We start from the raw sequence: 27,542 nt of genomic DNA, 5'->3' as shown, positions 1-27,542 counted from the left end.
AAATTTATAATTTTGACTGATTGCAACACTATCATGATGTCATAATTTGTTGTTAGCTTTTATATATAATTTTATATTAAATTATCTTTTAAAATACTTAGTTTAAATTATCTTTAACTTCTACGAACTATTTATATATATTTTTTTTATTTAAAAAAGTAATCCACTGATATTAATTATAAAATAACAATTTAAAATGATGACTTGTCGTTATTTAATTTACAAATGAATCATCTAAATTTATTATTTAATTTGTTGGACATTGTGGATTACTTTCTTCTTTTGTCGGCAAACTAAGTACAACATTTAATATTTCTTTTGCAAGTTGTAACAAAGCTAGAGGTTTATCATGATTCATATAAAAATTAACAATTTTTGATTGTAAAATAATAAATTAGTCTTGTTGTTTTACTTGTGATGATTTAATACATTTTACTTGACCTACTGACATCTAAATAAGAGATTGACAATGAATAAGTCATTGGATTACTGTTTTTTAAATTATACTGTTTCTGTTTTTTTTTTTTTTTTTTTTTTTGTAAGTCTCATTCTTAGATCCTAAATTGCTATAGTTTTATCCTCACTTGCTGATATAATGTAGTCTGGATTAATAGTAACTTCCATAACAGCTAGTTGATGTGGTTCAAATTTTGTTATGATGATGATAATACTGGTCGATTATGCATATCATATCATGATAATTTTGATTGTCTTCAATTGCATCAATGCAATCATCATCACCTGAACTAAAATGTTTTTCAATAAATATTTTATAAATTATTTTTTTTTAAAATTATATTTAGATTAAATTTACCTTAGAAGAAGTGAAACAACCTAGTAACATGCTGATATACCAGATGATAATGAAAATGTCACAAGAAGATACCAAGGTGTGTGACGTTGATTACGTTTTGTATTTTCCCAATATCTATCACAAGTTAAATACCAACAAACAGCTCTATTTAATTCACCTAAAATAATAATCATAATTTATTACATTAGTAATTAACAAGTTTAATACAAAATAAATCATTTTTTTTACCTTTAATTGCTTGGAAATGTTTTACTGATAAATTTGTAAGTAATCCAGCAATACAATCTCTCACCAATATCTTTAAATAAAAAATGTAATTTTCTAATTACAGCTTGTCTTTTTTTTTAACACTCATAACCTCTCTACCGTGTATAATTTAATCTCTCATTTAATATTAAATACATGTACTAGTCAAGGTTTCAGTCAGTTTAAGTTATTGTCATTATAATCTTATATTTATTTCATATTTTTCCAACTCATTTTGAGTATCCGGTGCTCGTGAATTACGTTTTAGATGACAAATGACAATAATAATGCCATTGATAACAGCGAAATAAATTATTTTTTTTTTTATAATATAAATCACGTGTTATATGTTAAAAAATTTTATAATAAATTAATTTTCCTAAAGAAATTTAACTTTTTATTTCACATAAGTTTGTGAATAAAAAAAAATGTAAACAAGTGTCGCCATTTTTTTTCAACATATGCTTTTGTTTATCATCAATATTAACAACAATCTCGAATAAAAAAATAATAAAACAAATTGGCCAATTTGTTGACGATACAAGTGGATAATAAATATTTTTTTACGTAATTATTAAGTAACTCGATGTCGATAACTCCGTGAAAACAACAACAAAAATATTTACATTATTATTAATAATTAATTTGTGTTTATTATCAATTACTCAATTGATCCAACAGTTAATTTTTTTATTAATTTATCAACTTAAATTAAAAAACATAACCCAATTTGTTTTTTTAAATAATTAAACATAAAAAAAAGTGACATTTTTTTATTATTTTTCTGACCGGCTTCACATCATCCCCTGGAGTTTCATTGAAAAAAAAAAAAAACAAAAACAATTATCAAATGTCTTAAGGTAAGGATCAATTACATAAAAATAATTTCTTTTTTAAAATCCAAAATAACATGTGCAACAAGTGTCAATTGATATCTGAAAATGGCGTGGGGGATAAAATGGGGTGGGGTTTTTTTTTCATCACACAAATACCTGTTGATTAATCAACTATACAACTAGATAAAATAATCATATACAATTGTCTTTATATTTTGTAAATAAAATCACGTAAATCATGTGGTCCATGAGTATGTTTTTTTTTTTGACAAATTATAATTAATAATAATTGGGAGGGGCATTAAAATATATGAAAAAAAAAATTTGACCTAAATAATTAATGATTTTTCATGCAATAAATAATATTTTTATCTTTTTTTAATTTCAGATACTTGCAATGGGAAAAGGTGAGGTAGACAATTCAACTGAGAGAGGCGAATCAACGACATTCCTTGCCACAAATTCAACAGAGGCAAGTAAAATGCTGGAGGCTGCATTGCTTCAAATGGACGGAATATTATCTGGTAATTATAATTTTCAATTTGCTCATTTATTTAGCTCAATGAATTTTTAAAATTGTATTTAGGTGCATGTGCTGAAGCACCAGAAGGTGGATCAACAGATTCAAAAGATTCAATAAAAGATGCAACAAAAATACTTATTGCTGCTATTAAAAATTCATCAACATCATCATCCTTACCACCACCTCCAGATGCAACGTCAATCGATATTTTACTGCAATGGATGCAACCGGTAAGTTTCTTTTATTTTTATTTTATAATAATATTATCAGGAAGAAATTAATCATTCCATCAACTTTTTTTTTTTTCAACAAAAGTTTCTTTTTTGTTATCAATGTAATTACATTTTCAATCTCGTTGATAATTTTAATTAAATATTCAATACCATCATCGGAAGTAGAGCTTTTTTTTTTTACCTTTGCTATTGATTATTTTATCAATGTCAAATTTTTTTAAAATAAAGTATTTTCTGTTTGATAAAATTATTCGATATTGAGAAGTTTGTTCTAATTAAGGTCAATTTATTGAATTGTAGGAAGCAATTTATTTCAATCTAATAGTAATGAATAAAAAAAATAATAATTCCATCAGTTTGTTTATCAACATGATAATATTTTTTTCTTATAAATTTAAATTTTTATTTAATTTATAAATTATGAGGATGATTTTTAGTCCAATTAAAAATAATAAATGTAAAAAAAATTCTTAAATATTTTTGATTATTTAAAAATTATAATTAAAAAATTTACGATCGAAAAAATTTTTTCGATTTAACAATTCTTTGTTATTTAGTAAATGTGTTAATGCTGATAGTGCATTTGAATTTTTTTCTAAATTTAGGAAACTTTAACTTTAACCACTTGGTCATGTAAAATATGTTTCATTTATTTTTTTTTCGTTTCTTCTTGTTTTGGCTTTTATTCTTGAAAAAAAATGTACAAATCGTCCCCAGCGTTGATAAACTCATCTTAACCGAGTTCAACATAGCTAATGTGTCTATTTATAACACACACACAAAACTCGATGATTTTTTCATGTTTAATTTTAGATATTTAGTCTGAGACGCGTGATCGTCCTCAAAGTCTCGACATTTGTACGACCTGCTCCTAGTTAATTTGATCGTAATTTTAATAAACTATTGTCATCAAAAAAAATATATATTTTTTCTTCAACGAATATTTGATTTGTTCCACCTGGGCTTTGTTTGTTTTATTTTATTTTTTTTCTTTTTATATTGGCAAATTGCCAAGTTGATTTATTTGTATTTCTAAAAAGCCGGTTTACCACAAATTTTTTTATTTATTATTCAACAAAGTGATGATAAAAGGTTTACTTATCTTTTTTTTAAAATAATATTTTAAGTAATGTGTTTTATTTATTAAATGTGTTAAAGTGATTGTGGAAAAAAAATTTATTTAATCAAAAGTGATAGTGAAAAGTTAATAATAATTAAAATTATTTAAAATGGAAGATAACAGCTGGACCAATGGATGTGGAAAAAGACAAGATCTTGATCCAATTATAGAAGAAGAAAATAAAAGTATTTCAAAAGGTTTTGTTGGTTTTATTTTTCTCAAATAAAAATATTATGATATATTTATTTTTTCTTATTAATGTATTAATTTAGATTCCATGTCAGACACATCAAATTCAGCATCAACAGTTAAACCTTGGGACTGTCGATGGACGCCTTCAGAGGTGTATGATTCAACAGAATCATCATCAACATCAACAGAACAAGGACAAGATTATTCTGGTAAACATAGGCACAGATGTAGTGGTGGTGATTTTATAAATCCATCTGGTAATCATCATGATGCTTGTAGATCTCAAGGCTGTCTATGCCAGGTTTTTTATTTTTATCAATCAAATATTCATCAAATCTGTCTATCAAAATCATTTAAAAAAAAAAACTTTTTCATCAACAGACGTGTTTACTGGGCTACGCTAGATCAATACAGCTTCAAAGAAATGTTCCTAATATTTGTTCAGCTTCTTCAAATGCTGCTCTCTTGGCACCATTACTCCAACTTGGGTATAAATATAAAAATATATTTTTAAATAATTTCCATTTAGTAAATTTATTTTTAAATTAATTTTATTTTTTTTATTTTCTCAGAGAATCATGTCGTTCAATTTGTGAAAATTATTCACATGATCATCGTCATGTAATTCAACAATCACAAAATAAATCAATTAAAGAAATTTCGAAAAATTCAAAAAATATTAATATCAATAATAGTAATAATGCAGTTGGTAATAAATGCAATGGTGGTTCACTTGATAGACGAAGACGTAGATTGAGAAATAGAAGTGATCGTGATCAACGTGCAAGATCACAAAGTGATTTACTTTATTGTGACAGAGAACAACAACAACAACTACCACGTTCTGTTGGTCTTCCTCATTATTGTTCATTGCAACAATTTCAGTGTCACTATGGCAGTAATCCTCATGTTAATTACTGCAATAATAATAACACTGAGGTATTTTTTTATTCATTTGTGTCATCATAAAAATAAAAGAAAGACATCCCGCTTATATTTTTTAAGATAATAAAAACAAATAATAAATATTGTGTTATTATTAATTTATTATAAACCTTGTTTATTAATCATTTATCTTTTTTTATTTATCAAGCAGCGTTTTTAATTTGTTGGCTTGTAATTTGATTACAGGAACGTTTAAGAAAATTGGAAAATGAAAGAGCTGGTTTACATATGGAAATATCTGTACTATCAGAACAAGTTGAAGCACAATCAAGTAAAATAATTGAACTTGAAAATTTATTACAAGATAAAAAAGACACAATGAGACAAATGGAAGAAGTTATACAAAAGGAAGTACTAGCAAGAAGTGCTTTGGAAACTCAAAAACTTGAACTTTTAACAACACTTTCTGAAATGAAATTACGACAAGCAAGTTTAGAACATGAAAATGTAGCATTACACAATGCATCAACGATAAATAATGTAATTAAAAAAATTATATATATATATTTAATTAATTTATAATCAATTAATTGACAATTAAATTTTGGTATTAAATAGGGAGAAAAATTCAGTAGACATGCTGGACAATATTGCAGTTTACCAAGACCACCAACAACAACAACAACAACAAAAAGAGCTGTTGCATTTGGTAAGGTTTTTCATCATCAACAAATGTCTTATGTAGATGCACAAACAACGGTTCCATTGGCTGTCAGGGGATCTTCAGCAAGATGCCTATCGGCACCAGTACTAGGTTCACAACACGTAAAGTTTTCTGCAACCTACTGGCATCTTGTCTGGCTTTTTTTTTTTATATTCCCATTTCAAAAAATAATTTACATATATTCTTCAAATAATATCATTTATTCGTTTGCAATTAAATAATTAATTTTAATACCAGAATGTAATAACAACGCCTGGTTATTTTTTCAAGTTTAATTGCATGTTGAATTTAATTGACTAATTTGTTAATGATAAATCAATTTTCTTGATTAATTTTATTTTCATGTTTAGCTGAAGAAGAAAGGATAGTGATAAATGAAAGAGAAATACCTGAAAAAGTTATTCCACCAAAATCATTGAGTGAATTATCAATGGAAGAAATTGAAGAATGGCTTGGTAGATTGGGACTTGAGTCATATGCACCAGAGCTAAGACGTTGGGGTGCAACTGGAAAAAAACTTCTTGAATCAACAAATCATCAAATTGAAAAAGAGCTTGATATTAAAAATACTTTACATAGAAAAAAAATGCTTTATGCTATTGAATGTGAAAGATGTAATGGAGTTGGATTTTTAGGATCAGAAAAGGTAGTTGAATAATTTGTTGTTTAATAAAATAATTATAAAGGTAAAAAATAAAATTTTTTTAATAATTTTAAAGATGGATAATGGAGCAGTTTTACGTTGGCTTGATGACATTGGTCTTCCACAGCATAAAGAATCATTTCATAATGCAAAAATTGATGGACGTGTTCTTCATAGATTAACAACAGATGATTTAATGAGTCTTGGAGTAACTGCTCTTCTTCATGCAGTCAGTTTACGTCGTGGTATACAAATACTTCGTGAATTAAATTTTGAATTTGATAATTTAGAGCGTCGTTCAGCAAATGGTGATGGAGCTGATGGTAGTAATGTTGCCATGTGGACAAATCATCGAGTAATGGAATGGCTGAGAGTTGTTGATTTAGCTGAGTATGCACCCAATATGAGAGGATCTGGTGTTCATGGTGGACTTATGATACATGATGGTAGATTTACTTCTGAATTACTTGCAACTTTATTGAGTATTCCACCATCAAAAACACTTCTTCGACGACATTTAACGACACATTTTAATCAAATTCTTGGCAGAGAAGTTGTACAACACAAAAGAGAATCAGAAAATACATTTGGATTTGTTCCATTAACACTTACTGCTCGTCTAAAAGTAAATTTATTATTTATCAATATATAATATTATTTATTTTTTAAATATTTTATTATAATTTTTATTTTATTTTTAATAACAGGCACCAAAGAAATCACAATTTACCTTGAAACGTAAAAAAAGCAAAAATGAAATTGACTATGCAAACTTAGTTTGTCCACTAGAATCATCACCACCAGGTACACCATCAACAACCTCATCAACACCTGGCAGTCCTAATTTAAATTCAGTTTAACAATTGTTAAATAACAACAAGTGTCATGGGTTTTATTAATAGCAATTAACATGTGTTAATCTAACCGACTAACGATGCCATATAGCACAAATAATGCGATAGAAAAAAAAAACCATTAATATCATTTAAAATTAAATTTAATATTGTTTTAGAAAATTTAATTCATCAAAAAACAAATTGAGCTTAATGTATTTTAGCTTTTTTTACCAGCTTTTAATGATTAATTTATATTTATTAAATAACAAATCATTAAAGCCATAACTAGTTCATAATCGTCATTTTAAAAACAAAACAAAAAAAAAATATATAACAATTATTAATTGAATAATCATTTTAATTGTAAAAAAAAAAAATTTAATATTTCAGATTTAGAAGTTGTAGAACACAGAAGAATCATTGGATGCATATGAAAAAAAAAATAACAGAAATATTTGTTTAAAATAAAACTGGATAAATATTGTTGAAAAAAAAAAGAGAATAAATATGAAAAAAATTTAAAACAATATGGGGACCAGGAATATTTGTTGATTGAAAAAATAAATAAAACAAAGAATCATGTATTACGACGATAAATAATTATTAACAAGTTACCATTATTATAATCAAGTGCGCGACAATATATTATAATTGCATTCTAGCATATAAATTACAGGCAAAATGATTTTTTTTTTTTTATTAATTAAATATTTGAATTATAAATTGTTAATTCATAAATCATGAGTGCCTAAAAAAAATATATTATATATATTTTCTTTTTAATATTAATCAAGTGTGTTTAAATAATTATAAATATTGAAATATTTAATCAACAATGATGTAAAAATTTATATTAATTTTTTTTCAAAATATACTGCTTGAAATTGTAAAGACACTTGGTTCTTTGGCTTGAATTTTTTCACTTGTCCAAGTTGATTTTTTTGACCTCTGTCTATTTTTTTATAAAAAGAAATTAATTAGAATATTTAATTGTAATATAATATTGTTATTTATTGACTTACTCAATGAGAATCATTGTGTACATTTCTGATAGTAATGCCTCAGCGATAATTGGTATTTTATTTGGATGTACATCACTTGTTATTTGTTTAATTTGTTTAACGACAATATTACAATTATCATTACCAACTTTAATAGCAAGATTAACAAGTGATTCTGCATTTATTAAATTTATTTGTGAACACTGATAGTACGATGTTAACCAGCCATATCTTGTTGTGTTTTTTATTGTTTGCCATCGATTTCTGATAATCTTTTCAACCTGATATGAATTATTTAAAAATGTAAAACAATTTAAATATAATTACTTGTTGTATTAGTGAAAAAAATTATTAATTAGTCAAATGAAAAAATACAATTTACATTACTGATTATAAGATGACCTGGTAACTCGTCTGTATTTTCAATCATCATCATGAAAAAAATATAAAATCAAGCAACGTAGAAGTCTCACATCAAACTGACCATTATAACTTTTTCTTTTTTTATCTTTTTTCAATTTGCAATAACGTATTCCTACGTGCAAGTATCGATTTAAAAACCCAACACACGAGTTTAACTCGTTATCTTTAATGTTCAATCGAGGGTGAGATAAATATAGGATATTTCAGTTTAATTAAATCAATCATGAATTAATTAAACCAATCAATTTTTTCATATATGCATAGACATTATAAATTTTTTATAAATTTCATTACTATTATTATTTTAAATTCAAAAATACAATTCATTTGTTTTTTAACCAATTTTACTATTTTTTATTTCTTGATATATTTCGTTAAAATATGCAACAAAATTAGTTGATTAAAATTATTTGTTATTTATTATTTAATTATATATAAAAATTTATTTATTTTAACGATGTCATATGTCGCAGCTAGAAATCAATCAAAGCCCATCAGAAGAAAAAGTATTTCAAGCACGTGGTTATAAAGTATTAGAAAAACTTGGTGAAGGATCATTTGCCAAGGTAAATTTTTAGTAATTAATTTATAAATATTTAATTATTATTTAATAATTTAAGTAGGTTTATTTAGCTAAATACAGACCAGATAATGATTCTGAACGTGAGGTAAAACTTGCATGTAAAATTGTTGATACAACAAAAGCCCCAAAAGATTTTGTTAAAAAATTTTTACCAAGAGAATTAAATATTTTGGAACAATTAAAACATCCATATTTAATTCATGTACACAGTATATTTAAAAGACGTGCAAGATATTTTATTTTCATGAGATTTGCTGAAAAGGGAAATCTTCTTGATTATAATTTAAAACATGGTCCAATAAGTGAGACACAATCGAGAATTTGGTTTCGTCAATTAGCTCTAGGTATTTATAAAAAATAACAAATGAATAATTTTTATGTTAAAAAGTTTATTATTTAAAAGGTTTACAGTATCTTCATGAACTTGATATTGCTCATCGTGATATTAAATGTGAAAATGTATTGATAACTGAACATTTAAATGTCATAATAACAGACTTTGGATTTTCACGTTATGTTGTTGATGCAAGAGGTAAAAAAATATTGAGTGATACATTTTGTGGATCATTGATGTATGCAGCACCAGAAATACTTCGTGGTTCACCATATAATCCAAAATTATCAGACACTTGGTCACTTGGTGTTATACTTTATATAATGCTAAATAAAGCAATGCCATTTGATGAAACAAATTTAAAAAAACTATATGAATTACAAACTAATTGTCGATGGAAATTTAGAAGAAAAATTATTGATACATTAAGTGAACAAGTTAAAAAAGTTGTTACAAATATGTTACTTCCTGATTGTAATAAAAGATGGAAAATTGATCAAATTGTTCGGTGTAATTGGATTGCTATGGATCCAAGGCTTGTTATTATGACACATGTTGAACAAGCTGCACTTAATCATGCTATTAATGAACGTGAAAAAAAAAAGGATCATACAAATAATAAAAAATCAGTAATAATAATACTAAATAATTCATTTTTATTTAATTAAAATTTGTTAAAATTAATATTTTTATGGACAATAGGTTTTTCATCATGATGCAGCTGCTGAACATCCAGCTATCAGTGGATTTGTTGAAGCTCAAGAAGTAACAATTATCAAAAATCCAAGTATCAGGGTATAATATTTATTTTCTACAAATAATTATTTTACAATGTTTTTTTTTTTTCATTTAATTATTATTTTTTTTAACAGCGTGATACAGCTGAACTCATTTCTGATTATTCAAAAAATATAACATCAACAATTCCTGACATACCAAATTATATATAAATAAAAAAAAAAAATTTCTAATCCAAAATTTATTTATATTTTTACTTGTTCAAGTTTTAAAAATTAGCGCGCTTTTTTAATATCAACCGCCATTTATAAAAATGGCGGAAAATATAAAAAAAAAATAAAAAAATTCTACTTTTCCTTCAACTTCCGTTACATTTTATTTATGGTGTGTGTGTGTGTATGTGTGTCCAGTGTTGAAAAAAGAACAAAAAAGAAGAAAAAAGGAATAAAAAAAACAATAAATAATTAAGCTAAAAGGAGAAAGACAAAAAAAATAATAATAAAACGAAAGGATGCGTTGACAATTGTGTTAAAAAAGAGGTGTCTCTGGAATGAGGTGATTGGGGAGTGTTACGATTTAATATACAAAAAAAAAAAATACAAATTAATCAGTCTTTGGAATGAATTATTTATCTGTGTAACAGCTCAAGTAAATGTACGTAAGTATTATTGTGTCTTTGATTGTGTCATTAAATAAAAAAAATAAAAAAATAAAATTGACTAATTATATTAAAAACAAAATAATCAAAAAACAATAACAATTAATTAGTACAATTATTATTATTATTTTTATTATTATTTACGGGAGAGAAAAGCCGCGAAAAGCTACGTCATTCGTGATGGTTTTTTAGTAGAAAACTGGGACAAAGTGTAATGCACTCTGGCATTGCGATCTTACCCACCAGGTGTTTCTATGCCGTAATCTTCACAGGATTGGGTAATACCCCCTGTATACATTGCACCTTGCTCTGACAAGTAAACTCTTAAATACCTGACTTTCAAAGTTTCAAACAAACATTTATCCATTTTTTTTTTTATCTTAATTTTTTTATAGAAATATTATTTCTAGTTAAGTCAACAATAACAACAACTGAGTGACCAACAATTTGCCATTATATTTACAAAAAAAAATAGCACATTCAATTTATAAATAAACAAAAGTCAAATTTATTTATAATTTTTTTTATCAATAAATAAATAAATTTAATTTAATCGAAAAAAAAAAAATGATAATTTCGTAACAACAATACTTTCTTTTTTTTTTTTTTTTTGTATTTTATTTATGGAATAATAATACAAATTATTTACACAATATAATAACAATAAAAAATAAAAATATACATATATCCCGTGATCTGATTTGCAAGTATATGTGCTCCAAATACATTGAGGTGTTTTTTTTATTTTTTATTTGGAGCATGGCGTTTCGAAATAATTTTTAAGTGACGTACATTGACTTTCCTTCGACAAGTGAGGTTACTTATTTATTATATATTTATATAGCCTATATATATTTTATTACTGCAATATCGAATAACATTTAAAAAAAAAAAAAATATAGTGTGTGTGTGAGTGTTGGATAGTGTTTATATTATTTTATTTAACATGTATTTTCCAATGTAGAGTAAATGAGGGAACCAAAAGATAGTTAGAGGGACAAAATAATGCCTGATGTTGAAGTTGATGGTGGAAGTGGGGATAACGAGGTCGACTCAAATTCCTCAGCAAAAATTGAACCTGGTGAATCATCAAATAATAAAGAGGACGAAACACATGATCCTGATAACGATACTGGACTTAATACAAATTATGACAGTGGTGATGGAGCTAGTTCTGTATTCAGGTAAATTATTTATCAAAAAAACAAATATAAACTTCAATAATTAATCATTTAAATTGTCAATTTATAGATGTGATAAATGTGATAATTATGAAACAATGAATAAAACAGCATTTTGTACACATCAAGAAAAATGTACATCAAATATTGAAGGTCGTGAAAGTACTGAAGGTATGGAAAATAACGATAATTATAATGATGCTGATGATAGTCAATCTGGACATCGTTCACATAGAAAAATGTTTGAATGTGATGTTTGTAATATGAAATTTTCAAATGGTGCAAATATGCGACGTCACAAGGTAAAATAATCATATTTTTTTAAAAAATATAAATAATAATTGTTTATTTTAATCATCAACAGATGCGACATACTGGTGTTAAGCCATATGAATGTCGAGTATGTCAAAAAAGATTTTTTCGTAAAGATCATCTTGCTGAACATTTTACAACTCATTCAAAAACATTGCCATATCATTGTCCAATTTGTAATCGAGGTTTTCAAAGACAAATTGCAATGAGGGCACACTTTCAAAATGAACATGTTGGTCAACATGATATGGTTAAATCATGTCCACTATGTAACTATCGTGCAGCAACAATGAAATGTTTACGATTACATTTTTTTAATAGGTAACAAAATTTTTATTATAAATTGTATTTTAAATGATTTATTAATTTAAATTAAATAATTTATTTAGACATGGAATAGATCTTGATAATCCAGGACCAAATAGTTCAACATCATTGATAAATAGTTGTACATCAGGTGAAGCAATGCCATCAGCAACATTATCAGACAGTGGTGATAGTACTGGTAATCGTTCAGCTGATAATGCAACACCACCAATGCATTTTTTAACACCACATGTTGAAATATCAATACCATATACTGAACATAATGATGGACAACGTAATTCAAGTCCAGTACAATTAAATGGTGATGATCCAAATTCACCACAAAGTACTGATAGCAATAGTAATGCACCAAGTAGTAGTCATCATCAATTGCCAATAAACAGTACAACAATTCATCGGTAATTAAAATTAAAACAATAATAATAAAATAATAGTATAATTTTTTAAATAATCCTTTTAAATTTTAGTATTGGTGGCAATGAGGATTCAATAACACCATCAATATCATTAATACCAATAAAACAAGAACCAAATAGTAATGGTCATGAAGATAATTCAGCAACATCAAGCAATCATTTGTTACCATCATTAATTAAGGTATCACCATTAAAATCTTTACTTCGTGATGATTTACGACGTAAATTAACAAACACTAGTAATAATAATAATAATAGTAATAGTAATAATTGTAATAATAATACAAATGGTATTGTAACGGGTAATTTACGTGGTGAACCAGCAACATCAACGAGGCCGGATCCTCGTACAAGTGGTTTACAATGTACATATTGCAGAATAACATTTCCCGATCAGACATTGTATTTTTTACACAAGGGTTGTCACAGTGATAGTAATCCTTGGAAATGTAATATTTGTGGTGAACAATGCTGTAATTTGTATCAATTTAATTCGCATTTATTGAGCAAAAGTCATCAGTGAACAAAAAAAAAATAATTGATTATTTTTTAACACTTTAATATCATTGAGCGCAGCTTATTGCTGTTTGAATATTGTGCCTTTTTGATAGAAAAAAAATAATACTAAAATTTAATTATTGCCAACATTCACATACACAATTGTCCATCGTGATTATTTCACCGTAAATTTTCATTAATTATGATCCGTCCACAGAGGGCTTCACACAGAATATTCCAAGCTCTAATTAGTTTTTACAACTGATCAAAATGAAAAGAAAAAAAATTAAATAATATTTATCTTTTAAATTATTACTTGGTAATGCACATGTACTTTCGTTTGGTTTTTTTTTTTTCTTTTATTTCGGAGCATATTTTATTTTATTAGACAAAAGTGATGATAATTGATATGGCAAGTCAATTATTAAATTACATCATAGTACTTTTATTTGCAATATTTTCGTTAATTTTTACAATTAAGATTTTACATTTTATTTTTTTTTTTTTCTTGAAGAATAATCATGAAAGTTATAAATTTACAAAAACAAAGTGCCCATGGCTGATTGTATTTTTTTAAATTGATCACGATTGATAATATAAATTTTAGCAAGGCTTGTAGAAAAATTACAAAAAAAATTGTTGGCATAAATGGAAATCAACTGGGTAAACGTCATTATTATGATATTTTATATATAAATATTTGTACAAAAGAGTATTAAAAAAAAAATTAACGCGTGAAATAATATTAAACAAAAAAAATATATATGTTTACACGAAATATTCACGCTAAAATTATAAATAAAACGTGTAAATTTTATTTTAAAAATTAAAGCAAATTTATATACACAATAATTTTCATCACAGAATTTATAAATAATATTTGACACCTGTGTTAATTGTTCATAATTTCATAACAATTATGTATATTTAATGTTAAAAATTTTATTTATTAATTAAGTAATTTATTGTATCTTGCATTCCAGAAAATATTAACAAAAAACAAAAAATACAAGTAGACATAAATCGAAAAGAAAAAAAATTAAAAACTAGTACAAGTAATTTCGGTAGATTAATTATAATATATTATAAAGAAAAGAAAAAACACTATTTTATTTTTTAATGCAGGATCGTTTGTCCACTATTTTTGGCACTCAGAACTTTAAATAACGTGATAGAATAAATGAATTAAAATTTTAGAATGTTATAATAAACAATAGGATAAAAGAAAAACAATTATAAAAATTCAGTGACCTTAATAATTGAGTCTTTTTAGAAACCTTTACATGACTTATCAGGTCATTCATCATATTTTTGTGTTAAATAAAATAGCAACAAGTGCCTGAGATGATAAAAAAAAAAAAATTATAATTAAAACAATTTATGGACCATTGTTTGATTTAAAAAAAATAAACATGCCCGGATTGTTTGAGTAGGGTAAAACGATCTACACTGTGATGACGTTTACAAAGAAAAATTATATTGTTAAAAAAATGATTTATAATTTACCAGAAATATGATGAATTTTCTCTTGCAAATATATATATTAATTAATAATATTTAGAAAATAATAAAAAGCCTTAGGTGCACACCCTGCCCACGTATACATTTGCCTATAAAAAAAAAACAAAAATAAATAAATATATATTTAATAAAATAATTGTTGTTGTTACTAGGGTGTAATGGGTACAAGCTAAATAATAATTTTAAAAACAATTTATGTATATTATAATAAAAAAAAAACAATTACACGAGTTACCTTATAAATATATCTTATTTTATTAATTAATTACTTCTTTCTTTTTTTCTTTTTTTTTTTTTCATTATATTACAATATTGGTACTTATGTATATTTTCATGTGGCAATTTGAGTCAAAAAAAAAAATATTATTTTATAATAACTACATACTGTTTATATATGATAAAAAAAAAAAAAAAAAAAGATTTACATTTTTAATATATTGAAACAACAAAAATCATAGTATTGATTTTAATGAAAAAATCATGAAGATTTTGTTGTTCAAAAATGAAAAATAAAATTAACAAGTTTGGCATATAATTTCTTGTTAATTAATTAATTAATAATTATGATATAAAATTTAAAAATATAATATAATTATTATTTTATTTATTCTTGAATATTTTTGTGACTGAGAATACTCTCAATATTACGATGAATTTGAGCAATCTGTGCTCGTTTATTTCTTGATGTCTTGGGTGTTTCTCCCGCTTCAATATACAGGTTTCCCCCTGTTTCCGGCCATCCAGCTAACACGGGTGTCTCTCGTTTCCTGTCTGTCGACAAATAGTTAAAAGGGCGTATTATAATCATCAAAAAATATCACATATAATTGAGGATATAGTTTAAATTATTATTGCTAATAAAAAATATTTAAATTGATAAATTTTCATACTTTTTTTTTTTCTAAATTTTATTTTAAAAATAAACAAAGTATTATTCAATATTTGATCAAATAATTTTTAAATAAACACAATAACTACATGCAAATTATTTATAAAAAATTTCAATATTTAATATATTTTTTAATTGATAAATAAAATATTTTAAAAATGTAAAAATTTAAATTACATAAAAATTTATGTCAAGTGTTTATTTAAAATAATTTTTTCAAATATATATTTTTGAATAATTATAATATTTATTGTTAATTTATAACAAGCTATTATTTAAGTTAAAAAAAAATAATTTTTTAAATGTGGTAGGATGTAAATTGATGAATGAAAGTCGGCATGATATGTGAGAGCTTGAAGTTGATGAAAATATAAGGGAGAATAATAAAAACAAATTTAAAAAAAATAAAGATAAAAAGATAATAATTATAGAGGCATATACTACCGCCACGTAAAACAGTCTCTATATACATAAGCATTTCGCACAATAATAAATTACACTTAATATTTTAATTCAAATCACGAATTGCGCGTAACCGTTTCAAGCTTTCGTTGAGGGAATTCATTCAACGAGTTTCACTGTGTGTAAATATTTTTATTTTTTTTATTTACATATACACAATGAATCTAAATAAATAATATTTTATTTACCTAATAATTTTTCAAGATATTGGCACCTTGTCTCAGGGTCACCAGGACTCATTGGTGCACCAGCACTCAACTCAGCAAGTTCAGCTTTGACCATTAAATTCAGTCGAGCTGATATCTCCTCAAGACCAGCTGCAATAAAATTTAATTATATTTTTTTCATTAATTACTCTATTCACGTATATATTTCTTGGTATTAAATAATTTTTTTTTCTCTTAGAAATATAATTTCGAAACGTTAACTCGAGCTTTTTTTTCCATCAAATTAAAACCTTTTTTTTTCTATCAAAAAAATAAATAAATAAAAAAAACCCAGCTATGAAAAAAAACACGTACAATTATTGCCATTGTTTAAAAATTTAAATTGAATAAAAAAAAAAAAATTACATGATTAATTATAACAATTAAATATTTAATTGTAAAAAAAAAAAAAGCAGCAAAAATAAACTCAAGAATTTAATGTCAATTGTATGCGTTGACTGATCAATAAAAACAATAAATTAATAATTCATTAAATAAATTAAAACTACATATTGTTTAATAAAAAAAAATAAATAAATAAATATTTTAAACAATGGTCTATTGATTATATAAAAAATAACAAACAACGATTAAACAAATAAAAAAAAAATTTAAATTTATCGCAACTAATGTAGCTGATGTTTACCTCCATAAATACATCATTCAGGATAAGGCTAATAAAATATATTGACTTGTCTCGGCTAAATGTCACGTTGTTGTATATACACGCTCAAAGTGTACATAAATATATTTATTTTTATTTTGAGTATATATTGGCTTGGTCAATTCTCGAATATTTAAAATTCGCGCATGTTTTTTGATAATATATACCTTGCAAATTTATTTCCCACGAAATTTCTTTTTTTTTTTTTTATATGATAAACGTGATAATGCATTTGAATTTGGTAACTGTTTATTTATTTTTTTTATTTATAATCCACGTGTACACAATTTATTTGTATGAACTGATTATAACTGAATTATTTATTTGATTTTACAACGGGATGTCCATGTCACAATGTATATTCAAATGAAAAAAAAAAAAAAAAACAAAATTATTTATTAAAATTTCGCATGGACTTGTTGATGATGATATTTTTATTATATTATTTTTTTTTTCTACTCGAATTTCTGTCACTTCAAAATGCAAATGATTTTTCTATTTTTGCACTGAAAAATTTTACTTTTAATCGAAATATTTTATGGCAATTATGATAATATTTAAATATTGCAATTAAAAGTTTAAATGAATATAAATAAATAGTTTTAAGAGGTATAGTATTTGATGAACGTGATGCGGCATATCCGGACACTCAGCTGAAGGATAAACCGTGATCGGCCCTCTAATGAATAATTTTTTTTTTATCGTCTTGCATCTTCAGATTTAAAATCCAAGAAATTCATTGAGCTTTTAAATATGCCGCAATTTAACGAGCCTAAATATCTTGATTACCAAGAATTTTAATTTTATTGACTTATTGTATATATTTTGTTTTTTTTTTTTATATTACCTGGCTCAAAATTTCGTTTCATTTGACGCCATTGACGTACATATATCAATGCTGAACATCCGGCAACCATAAAAAATATAATGCAAGCAATAACAGCAAGTACTAAAACACTTGTTTGCCAATCCCATGGCAAATAATATGAATCGTCAATTTGACGGTCATTTGGTACTTCCGGTAATATCTAATAAACCAAAAGAAAAAAAAAATAAATTTAAAAAAAAATACAAATATACAGGTATATAATTTAAATATAATTAAAAATAAACTTACTTGAAGTTTTTGTAAATCATCAAATTGACTATAATCATTATTAATACTACTATGACTTAAATTATCATTATAATTTTTTTTAAGACTCTCTGGATGATTATTATCATCATTTAATTGTAAATTAATATTATTTGTTTTTCTACGATTTTTTAAAAATGACCAGTCAAGTTCCAGTGCTGATAATGGTCCACATACTGAATTTTTATCAATAGCACATGGACTTATTGTAAATTCAGGTGCACATTTTGTACAATTAATACATGATGATAATTCTGATGACCAATATTCATGACTTGGTTTACATATTGGATGTTGATTTGTATATTGACATATTAATAATAATACCAGGCAGACTGTCAACAGCCTGGATATTAATTTATAGCTTCTCAGCATCACCTTATTACACAAAATTAAATTATAATTAAATAAAAAATTAAATAATATTTAAAAAAAATTATTAAACATTAAATTAAAATATATTTATAATTAATTTTACATTAAAACTAAAAAATAAATATGAAAAAAATGATTAATATTGCGTTTTTTTATGAATTAAATAAATCAATATAATTAAAGCATATTAATAATTAAAAAAAAAAAAATAATATAGATGATAATAATTAGCAATTAATTAATGCAATTTGATTTTTAAAAATTTTTAATATTGACGTTTTAAAACTTCCGGTAAATAAATTAAATTTACGTTATAATGTAATTACATCCGCGCACATTAATCGTAATCCGGTCTACGTCACCATTATCATCATCATCATGATCATTACTATATAATATACATATATATATATATAACAAATATATATACATTAATTAAATTTGTTGATGTGTTTTTAAGCCGTTTTCGCCTTTATATGTTATTACGTGTCTCACGTAGCACCGTTACGCTCTGTGATTGAGCATTAAATTCATACACCTTTTATACATACCATAATCATTTACAATAAATATAAAAATATATTTTATCATTATTACATATATTAGTATTTTCATATATATATATTTAATTACTTGATGTTACAATGTAACATGTAAATTTATCCAACAAGCATTTCTCATTTCTTTTCCTTTTTTTTTCTCTGCATGAATTTCGATTTTTAAATTTCTATCGTTATTATTTGCAAGAAATATTTCTTATTTTAATTTTTATTTGGCAATTTTAAATTAAATGTTTATTTACATATATTGCCAATCAACCGATGTAACATGCAAATTAATCTAACAAAAATTTCGTTTCTATTTTAAATTTTTTTCTCTATAGAAATTGTCGTTTTTTTTCGAAATTTAATTTGTTTATTTTTCGTTTTTATTTGTCAATGAAATATGCAAATTTTTATTTATTTATTATTATTGTTTTTTTATTGATTATCTATGTCGATGTTACCATATTTATTTATTGTGTATGTTAATAAAAACGATTTCTCCATCATATAGTAATTTTAAATTTTACGCATGTCGTATTTACATTTTTGGTGTATGAATTATTTTTTATATATTATTTATTTATTGTTATTATTATTATTATTCATAATGTGTAATATAAACTTCAAGTGTATATCTATATTAATATGTGAATATATAAATAAAATAAAAATAAACACATAGATAAAAATAAATATTTCATCTCAAATTATATTTGATTTTTTTTTGAATAGTGCTAAAAAATACTTACGATGTCTTGAATAATATTATTCCAGTCATGATGTAAATCCAAAAATTTTTAGACGTTAACAATGTATTAAAGATGAATAATTAAAAAAAAAAAAATTAATTATAATAATTACACTAGAAATTGTCACTTCATTATTTCGAAATTTGATAGTAAAAATTAAAATTTCTAACACCACAAATTTATGTTTTCCATTACTCACATATAGATCACTAAATAGAAATTTTTATTTCTTATCTCATTTAGAGATTTTTGTTTGAATGTTTAGTTTATAATAAACATAACTTTGATAAAAAAAATAATGTTGATATTAACAGTTTAATGGTATTTAAAAAAAGGATAAAAATAGTAAAAAATTATTTGATTTTTTGAAGAGATTCTTGTTGAAAGATTCTTCTCGAATGATAAAAATTTATTAAACAATGCCCTCGATGGCTAGCTTGGTTGGTTGTACCAAGTCTTGAGACTAGTTCGACTGGTTTCTATACTAATTTCCGCTCACAGTAAATACATTGCTGGATAAATACTACAGCTCGATGTGTGCAACAACGTTCGACCAAAGCTTTTGCTCTCTATCTTTGGTTGCAAGAGTAAGTTAGACACACACCACGTTCCTCACTTTACCTTACTCCTCTTTTTTTTTTTTTTTTTTTTATACTTCTCTTCTTTTTCCTTCTATACTTATTTATTTTTTATGATTTTTTTATATATCCATTTGAGTGGGAGAAAATAAATAAATAAAAAAAAAGCTACCGGATTTATTTCTCTCTTAATAATTTATATAAAAATTTTATCTGATTATTCATGTGCTTGGAGTGAATGAAACGAAAGGAAACTCACAAAATAATTTTTTAAAAATTATTTAAATAGCAAAAATTTAATGTAAATTAAAAAATTTATATTTTTAATTATTTATTTATTTTTTTTGATCATATACGAATGTGAGAGAAACTACACTTTCCGGCAGGATATCCTAAAGTATTTTGAGAACTATACGATATATGTTAGAGGATTTTTTAAACGAATGCCAGTGTATAGCATCTGGCGACGCGATTTTCTCACCGGGCAAGAATTTTTTTTTTTTTTTTTGTTTTCTTTACTCATTTCCTTTTTCTATCCTCTATTAATTTTTTTCTAATAGAACAAAAAATAATCAATGAAATTCAAATGGTAATTTAATATTATATATAAATTTCTTATTTATCAATATGAAAATTTAATTTTTTTTTTATTAATTTTATATTCAATCATAAATGATGCAATTAATGATTTTAATTATTTTTTATTTTATTTTTTATATTCGATTTATTGAATTTACAAATTTTTCAAGTATCGAGGGAAATTTTTTGTGTTTCCAGGGAGATAACACATGTCCATTGCATTTTGAAATTTGATTACGACCAGTGAACAAGTCAAATTCATTTTAGACACTTAAAAATTCTCAAAGTCATGATGTTATATTTAAATACATATATATCAAGAGGAAGTACAAAAATAGATGCAATATTTTTTTTTCTATTTGTTTGGGAAGTAAGAAAATAAAAAAATATCTTATTTTTGTCTTTAAAAAAACATATTTTTTTTATTATAAATTTTAATTATAAACTTGTTTATTTTAAAAAAATTTTATTTACATTTTAGATAAATGGGTTTTAGTTTTTTTTTCTAAGGTCAAGATACAAGGGTTAAATAATTTTAATTGCAATATATACTGGTATATTTAAAAAGTTTTTTTTTTTTTTTCATTTTTAATTCTGACAATTGGTTGTGAAATTAAACAATGTCTAATTGACCAATGAATATACTCAGTTAAAAATATTTTCAAGCTTACTTGAAACTATTTATATAACATATAATTTTTATTTATTAATTTTTTTGTTTTAGAGATATTGGTTATTGTATTTCCGAAATATTTAAATTTTCTTTTGAAATTTCGATAATTTAATTTTTTAAGGATCTTTTCGAGTATACTCTATTAAATTTTCAAGCAAATCCCTTTATCGGTTCGCCTAATCGCCTGTGGCAAGAAAAAAATCATCAAATACCAAAAATTTAAAAAAAAGGAACATTTGGCATTAGAATTTTGATGGGCCAAATTTTTGAGTAATATTTCTAGTATATTATAATAAATTTTCAAGGGAATCCTTCGGCAAGAACGACTGTGATCAGCCTAAATGAAACAAAAAATTTAAACGTTCAGGTAAAAAACAATTATCAGGTGTATTCTTTTAAATAAATAAAAATTAGATGAATATTTTATGTTTACATTAAAAATGACTATATAATTATTGTTTAAATTGATTGTCAAAATTATAGGAAAAAGTTGCAAAAAATAGAGAGAGTTGCATCGGCCGGGAATCGAACCCGGGTCGCCCGCGTGGCAGGCGAGCATTCTACCACTGAACCACCGATGCTGATGGTTTTAATGGGTTCAAATATTATTATCAACCTACTATTTTGTTGTTTCATTTAATTTCATTTAATTTTGTTAGTTTAAATGACTGGCAGTCGAAAGGTGGAGTAAATTGCTGGTCGAAGAAAGTCGGAGAAATTTCTTGGCAATTCCTCCAACCATGGGTCATTTCGGAAAAACGTGGAGAACTGACGGAGGAAATTCGGAGAAATATTTGTACCGAGATATTGAAAATATCATGATGATATTTAATTAATGAATCGCATGGAAATCAAGCAGTTTATCTAGAATATATGATTTTGGAGATATAATTTGACGAAACTAGAAACTTTGATCTATAGAATTGCGATTTTTTATTCGTGAAACTTTCAAAAAATTTTACGTATGTCTCTACCAGTCTCTACTTGAGAACAGAGAATTCATTATGTTTTGAAAAAAGACTAGAAATTTTAAAGCATTATGAACAGAAAATTGAAAAATGCCGTATGCAAAAAAATTTTACATAGATTATCTTCAAGATTGCCTTTTTCATTATCTCCCAGCAGAGACCCCATTATTATCATTATCTTCCAGCAGAGACCCCATTATTTTTCTGTATTATAATTTTGTACTCCTATCCTGGCACAATACTGTAAATTGCTAACACAAAATATCCAGAAGAAGAGTACGAAATTTTATTACAAAAAAATAATGGGTTCTTTGTTCGAAACTGCCAGTCATATAAAAAAACTTTATTAATTAATTTAATAAATAAATAAATAAAAATCTGTATTCTTACATTTTTATTTTTTTCAATATTGAATCCAATAAATACATTAAAAAAAAAAACAAAAAAATTCCAATGATAATTATAAACCCATTATAAATAATTATTACTATCTCAATTCTAAGAAACAAAAAAAAAAAAAAAAAAAAACGAAAAAAAGTAATCTAAATTATTATAAAAAAATAATTTTAAACAATTTTTTTTTAAAGAATATAAACGATTTGTTTTTTTTTTTTTTTTCTAATAATAATTGCAGCAATTACACAAAAAGCTCACTTTATACATTAAATTTTTCATAATATTAATCGTCAATAATAAAATTTTTTTAAAATTAAAAATAATAATAATAAAACTCATAAGAGAAAAGAAAGGAAAAAAAAAAAAATTATTTCAATAATAAAAGTTAATAATTAATGTAAAAAAAAATAATAATATTTAATTAGAATAATCACATAAAATTGTTGTACTATGATGGTCATTGTTCCACAATTATTAACGTTGAAATTTAATCGTTTACATTAATTTATATTAATTTGAAAATATTTGATAAACCTGATATTAATAACTTGAGTTGATCCACAAGTCATGGATTAACAATTTACATATTATTATTATTTAATTCAATTAATTACATTAAAGGCAAATGATTCAATAATCACTGTGGTGTGTCAACAGTGTAATTATTATATTGTAAAAAAACTACATTTAATTTTGTATTTTTAATTTCAAATATGTTTCGTTGATTAATTTAATTCATTTTTAAAAATAATTGAGTCTAGTAATACCACAGGTATACTAACTTTTTTATATTTTGTTTTTTATTATCTCATTTGACAGTCAACAGTGTAAAAAAAAATAAAAAATAATTTCAAATTTACCAGTACGTTTTTTTTTCAATTTAAATAATTCGTTTTTTTTTTTTCGTTTTATTATTTTAAATATTGATTTATTATTTATTGCTTGTTAATTAGGTATAAAAAAAAAAAGTTAAATAAAAATTTAAAAGAAAAAGAAAAAAAAACGTAGTGAGATAAAGATACTTTAAAAACGAAATAATAATATATAAATTATAGTTATTTTTTAAAAAAAACGTAGTAATAATTAACGTAGAATAGTACTTATATCTAAATGTCGTTTTAGTAACCAAATGTCCAGTACAAAGATGATTACGATGATGATATTGATGGATCATTAGAGTCAGATTTGAGTTGAAAATCTTGGACGTGGTAAATCACCAAAGACTGTATCACCATGTACACTTTTAGCAAGTGCTTTTATCGAGGCACGTATATCATGAGGATCCAGTTGATCCATTGGTAGCTATTAAATTAATAATAAATATCAGTCAACATAGAATCAATTAGAATGAATCAATGTTTAATAAAATTAAACTTACTAGATCTTCATCTTGATCATGTAATGTTCGACGAACAAATGAAAAATTAGGTACAGTAACAGGTAATGATTTGGCAAGAGTTGATTGACCAATTCGTTGTCCTCTTGGTATATGAATTCCCTCATCTTGACCTGAATCTACCCAAAATGGGACCCATTAATATTCATTACATATAACACATTGTCAAATAAAATTAATTAAATAATTACCGTCAGTATCAGATTCATCAGTTGACAAATTAGCAGCATCAACATTCAATGTATCATCCATTCCTTCAAGTGGAAATAATGCTCCATTATCATAAAAATCATTATCATTTGATATTGTTTTTAATTTTTTATCATTTTTATTAACAAGTTTATTTATTAAACTATTTCCTGATTTTTTCATAGCAATATTACTTTCATTAATTAATAATGATCCATCAGTTTCACTTGTTTCAAGTGGTTTTTTAACTAATGGAGAATCAATAGTTTCTTTATATTTAATTGGTGTTGGTATTTTTGTTGATGATGTTAGTGTTACTGGAGTTGGCGCTGGTGTTATTAATGTTGACGTTTTTGATGTTGTTGTTGACGTTGTTGTTGTTATTGGTGGTGGTGGCTTTGATGGTGTTTTTGTTGATGTCTGGTTACATATTAATCTAGCTAAAAGACGATGTTCCTTGTGTGCCTGTTCACGAAATTCCTCCAAGTGTTGATATTGTTCAGCAGTAAATTCACGAATTTTTTCTTCAATTTCTGATGATTTTCGTTGGACAGATTGTTCAAGTTGATGTTGAATATTTGTCAATGCCAATTGAAGATTATTTGATAATTGAGATACAGAATATTTTGTTGGTGCTGGAAGATATTCACTGTCATCACCACTATGATCAATAATTATTTTAAATATATTACTATAATTTGGACTTGTTTTTAGCTTTTGAATTTCATCAAATGACATCTGTAATTTTAAATATTTAGCTTATAATATACGTCTTTCTATTATTATTATTTTAGCTATTTATCATTACTTACAATCATATTTGTATTTATTAGAACCATTGCTGCTCCATGATCTTTGTGTACAGCATGTGTTAACATGTTACAATTATTACATTTATTAACAACCCACGAGCCAATATTTTCACTTTCAACAAGGCCACTTTGTTCCTTGTTGATTCCCTCGAGTTTCGAGGCCATTGCTAGATTCTTTTAAACATTCAAAAAAATAATATTAATCATTTATAAATTAATTGTATTATTAAATATTAAATATTAATGATAAATACCTCTTTAAAAAATTCATTAGCACGTTCAATTGGTGATAACTCAATATCATCCTCATTGAAATTTTTAAATTCACTGCTTCGTGTCTTGATAGACACATTCAAGCACTTGCATGTCACGTACATTTTTATTTATATGTTTTTAACAACAACAATTATTAACTTATTATTAATATATTATTTAATTATTTTTTCATCGAAAAGATATTAACGTGGAACTTTTTTCTCTTTTTTTTTTTCGACGAGAACAAAGGCTTTCGACTAACGACTAACGATGTCTAATGATGATAAATAAAATTTATTGTATTTTTTTTTTTAGTTGATTAGATGATAAGCATAAAATTGTGATGTTGAATTTTTAAACTAACATTAAACCACCGGTTATTTAAATAAATTTATACAAAAAAAAAAGCCACAATTTCTAGATGATTTGTATCTTTTAAATGTCTTTAAAAAAAAATTCCTCAACACTAATTAATAATTAAATTAATAATACAAAAATTTAACAAAATTGTTTATTAAATAAATTTATAAAAATTAATAATAAACACTAATAATATGGCACTAAAATTTATTCACTGAATTAACAAAAAATAGAAAAAAAAATAAAATATATTTTTGAGTGTGTTGATTAAAATAATGAGCTTTTATTTTTAAATAATCAAATGAAATTGTTATAAATAATTTATAAATGACGCTAGAAAAAAAAAAAGAAATAATAAGACTACTTGATATTTTTGTAACTTGTTTTTTTTATTTCTATCTGATGTAATAATATTTTTTTTTAATCAACAGTCAAAGAATGTTGAACAATAATAAATTTGTCAACTTGTTGTTTTGCAATTGTCAAGCTTGTTTGTCTTATCAGGTGCTTGTTTTTTATTTTTATTATTACATTTAATGATTTAAATAAATTTATAAAATAATAACAAGTTAAGACGATGGTTATTTTTTACACACTAAAAATAAACATACTGATTTATGGGAATTTGTGTGTGCATGTGTGAATAGGTGTTTGCTTCTTTTTTTTTCAACACAAAAACATACTGAGTAAATCAAAATAGATACTTAAAAAAACATGTGTTTTGATCACGATTCAACTATTTAACAAACCATTTATATTATTTATAATAATACAGTCAATTTTATAATGTTTTGTAAATTTTTAAATATTGTTCTTCATGTTAAATTGAATTAATTGCTATTTCAAGTTTTTTTTTTTGATTGTTGGAGCACATGGTACAGTTGTGAGCGCCAGATTTAATTTTTGTTTATCTTTTTTTTTTATAATTAATAAAATTATTTATTTAAATAAAAATTATGTCAATAAATTGTTATTAAACTATTGTTAATAAAAATTAAATTTGTCTTGTTAATTAATTTAAAAAAAAAACTGATTCATCATGTTTTTAAATTGGAAAGATGTTTGTTATTTTTTTTAAATAATTATTTATAATAAATTGTTGAAGAAAAACATATAATTAATCAGGTTTTTTGTTCAACTTTATTAAGCTAGAAAATAAAATAATGAAAAAGTGGAGGAAAATGATACAGGTAATACTTGGGTGACTTGGTTTGTTTGTTGGTTGGTTGAAGAATATTCCAGTGAATAATAAAGAAAACATTTATAA

The 27,542-nt window shown here is 24.3% G+C and overlaps 6 protein-coding genes and 1 non-coding gene across 18 annotated transcripts; 3 read left to right on the top strand and 4 right to left on the bottom strand.

Annotated features, from left to right (window-relative positions):
- Positions 1-1,369: 1,369 nt before the first annotated feature.
- On the top strand, positions 1,370-7,549 carry LOC122852650 (liprin-beta-1-like). 6 transcript variants are annotated; one of them, XM_044152563.1, is made up of 10 exons: positions 3,271-3,969; positions 4,045-4,265; positions 4,346-4,452; positions 4,537-4,903; positions 5,096-5,389; positions 5,468-5,558; positions 5,924-6,219; positions 6,293-6,841; positions 6,924-7,020; positions 7,443-7,549. In XM_044152563.1, exons 1-10 carry the CDS (start codon positions 3,882-3,884, stop codon positions 7,484-7,486), a joined length of 2,154 nt encoding a protein of 717 aa, XP_044008498.1. In that variant the 5' UTR covers positions 3,271-3,881; the 3' UTR covers positions 7,487-7,549. The 6 variants fall into 6 exon arrangements, with proteins under 6 accessions (XP_044008500.1, XP_044008499.1, XP_044008498.1 ...); XM_044152561.1 differs by having other exon boundaries at positions 5,468-5,663; XM_044152562.1 differs by lacking the exon at positions 7,443-7,549 and having other exon boundaries at positions 6,924-7,438.
- A 367-nt stretch (positions 7,550-7,916) lies between these two features.
- On the bottom strand, positions 7,917-8,721 carry LOC122851024. The gene is made up of 3 exons (XM_044150073.1): positions 8,436-8,721; positions 8,075-8,334; positions 7,917-8,004 (listed from the first exon to the last, which is right to left on the bottom strand). Exons 1-3 carry the CDS (start codon positions 8,487-8,489, stop codon positions 7,917-7,919), a joined length of 402 nt encoding a protein of 133 aa, XP_044006008.1. The 5' UTR covers positions 8,490-8,721.
- Positions 8,722-8,797: 76 nt separating this feature from the next.
- Positions 8,798-10,585, top strand: LOC122852659 (testis-specific serine/threonine-protein kinase 1-like). The gene is made up of 5 exons (XM_044152580.1): positions 8,798-9,042; positions 9,100-9,403; positions 9,463-10,022; positions 10,096-10,188; positions 10,266-10,585. The coding sequence occupies exons 1-5, from the start codon at positions 8,941-8,943 to the stop codon at positions 10,341-10,343; spliced, it is 1,137 nt and encodes a 378-aa protein (XP_044008515.1). The 5' UTR covers positions 8,798-8,940; the 3' UTR covers positions 10,344-10,585.
- Positions 10,509-14,569, top strand: LOC122852655 (zinc finger protein ztf-16-like). 6 transcript variants are annotated; one of them, XM_044152572.1, is made up of 6 exons: positions 10,509-10,785; positions 11,754-11,973; positions 12,041-12,272; positions 12,335-12,603; positions 12,672-13,007; positions 13,077-14,569. In XM_044152572.1, the coding sequence occupies exons 2-6, from the start codon at positions 11,795-11,797 to the stop codon at positions 13,546-13,548; spliced, it is 1,488 nt and encodes a 495-aa protein (XP_044008507.1). In that variant the 5' UTR covers positions 10,509-10,785; positions 11,754-11,794; the 3' UTR covers positions 13,549-14,569. The 6 variants fall into 6 exon arrangements, with proteins under 6 accessions (XP_044008507.1, XP_044008506.1, XP_044008510.1 ...); XM_044152571.1 differs by having other exon boundaries at positions 10,524-10,789; XM_044152575.1 differs by lacking the exon at positions 10,509-10,785 and adding an exon at positions 10,925-11,067.
- Positions 14,570-15,573: 1,004 nt separating this feature from the next.
- LOC122852662 (tumor necrosis factor receptor superfamily member wengen-like) lies at positions 15,574-20,698 on the bottom strand. Its single transcript, XM_044152583.1, has 5 exons — positions 20,070-20,698; positions 18,383-18,778; positions 18,113-18,293; positions 16,584-16,712; positions 15,574-15,815 (listed from the first exon to the last, which is right to left on the bottom strand). The coding sequence occupies exons 2-5, from the start codon at positions 18,773-18,775 to the stop codon at positions 15,649-15,651; spliced, it is 870 nt and encodes a 289-aa protein (XP_044008518.1). The 5' UTR covers positions 18,776-18,778; positions 20,070-20,698; the 3' UTR covers positions 15,574-15,648.
- A 1,711-nt stretch (positions 20,699-22,409) lies between these two features.
- On the bottom strand, positions 22,410-22,480 carry Trnag-gcc. The gene has a single exon. It is a non-coding gene; the product is annotated as a tRNA-Gly (tRNA).
- Positions 22,481-23,244: 764 nt separating this feature from the next.
- Positions 23,245-27,058, bottom strand: LOC122852658. Of its 2 annotated transcripts, none has more exons than XM_044152578.1 (5): positions 25,915-27,055; positions 25,661-25,834; positions 24,851-25,586; positions 24,642-24,778; positions 23,245-24,565 (listed from the first exon to the last, which is right to left on the bottom strand). In XM_044152578.1, exons 1-5 carry the CDS (start codon positions 26,035-26,037, stop codon positions 24,443-24,445), a joined length of 1,293 nt encoding a protein of 430 aa, XP_044008513.1. In that variant the 5' UTR covers positions 26,038-27,055; the 3' UTR covers positions 23,245-24,442. The 2 variants fall into 2 exon arrangements, with proteins under 2 accessions (XP_044008513.1, XP_044008514.1); XM_044152579.1 differs by having other exon boundaries at positions 23,466-24,565; positions 24,642-24,772; positions 25,915-27,058.
- Positions 27,059-27,542: the final 484 nt, after the last annotated feature.

The sequence above is a fragment of the Aphidius gifuensis genome, linkage group LG3 (assembly GCF_014905175.1).
Source record: "Aphidius gifuensis isolate YNYX2018 linkage group LG3, ASM1490517v1, whole genome shotgun sequence".
Classification (NCBI taxonomy): domain Eukaryota; kingdom Metazoa; phylum Arthropoda; class Insecta; order Hymenoptera; family Braconidae; genus Aphidius; species Aphidius gifuensis.
This window is presented reverse-complemented; position numbering and strand designations above follow the sequence as displayed.

Bases quoted from the DNA above. Each gene is read 5' to 3' on its own strand.
- LOC122852655 (XM_044152572.1), top strand. From the start codon at position 11,795: ATGCCTGATGTTGAAGTTGATGGTGGAAGTGGGGATAACGAGGTCGAC. The intron at 11,974-12,040 runs GTAAATTATTTA...GTCAATTTATAG, and splicing joins GGAGCTAGTTCTGTATTCAG to ATGTGATAAATGTGATAATT. The intron at 12,273-12,334 runs GTAAAATAATCA...AATCATCAACAG, and splicing joins CAAATATGCGACGTCACAAG to ATGCGACATACTGGTGTTAA.
- LOC122852650 (XM_044152558.1), top strand. From the start codon at position 3,882: ATGGAAGATAACAGCTGGACCAATGGATGTGGAAAAAGACAAGATCTT. The intron at 4,453-4,536 runs GTATAAATATAA...TTATTTTCTCAG, and splicing joins GCACCATTACTCCAACTTGG to AGAATCATGTCGTTCAATTT. The intron at 6,842-6,923 runs GTAAATTTATTA...TTTTAATAACAG, and splicing joins CACTTACTGCTCGTCTAAAA to GCACCAAAGAAATCACAATT.
- LOC122852662 (XM_044152583.1), bottom strand. From the start codon at position 18,775: ATGCTGAGAAGCTATAAATTAATATCCAGGCTGTTGACAGTCTGCCTG. The intron at 16,713-18,112 runs GTAATATAAAAA...ATTTTATTGCAG, and splicing joins GAAACGAAATTTTGAGCCAG to CTGGTCTTGAGGAGATATCA. The intron at 15,816-16,583 runs GTAAATAAAATA...ATTTGTCGACAG, and splicing joins ATATCTTGAAAAATTATTAG to ACAGGAAACGAGAGACACCC.
- LOC122851024 (XM_044150073.1), bottom strand. From the start codon at position 8,489: ATGATGATGATTGAAAATACAGACGAGTTACCAGGTCATCTTATAATC. The intron at 8,335-8,435 runs GTAAATTGTATT...AATTCATATCAG, and splicing joins GTCATCTTATAATCAGTAAT to GTTGAAAAGATTATCAGAAA. The intron at 8,005-8,074 runs GTAAGTCAATAA...ATAAAAAAATAG, and splicing joins TACACAATGATTCTCATTGA to ACAGAGGTCAAAAAAATCAA.
- LOC122852659 (XM_044152580.1), top strand. From the start codon at position 8,941: ATGTCGCAGCTAGAAATCAATCAAAGCCCATCAGAAGAAAAAGTATTT. The intron at 9,043-9,099 runs GTAAATTTTTAG...TAATTTAAGTAG, and splicing joins GTGAAGGATCATTTGCCAAG to GTTTATTTAGCTAAATACAG. The intron at 10,023-10,095 runs GTAATAATAATA...TATGGACAATAG, and splicing joins ATACAAATAATAAAAAATCA to GTTTTTCATCATGATGCAGC.
- LOC122852658 (XM_044152578.1), bottom strand. From the start codon at position 26,037: ATGTACGTGACATGCAAGTGCTTGAATGTGTCTATCAAGACACGAAGC. The intron at 25,835-25,914 runs GTATTTATCATT...AATGTTTAAAAG, and splicing joins CTAATGAATTTTTTAAAGAG to AATCTAGCAATGGCCTCGAA. The intron at 24,566-24,641 runs GTAAGTTTAATT...TTAATTTAATAG, and splicing joins ATGATCAAGATGAAGATCTA to CTACCAATGGATCAACTGGA.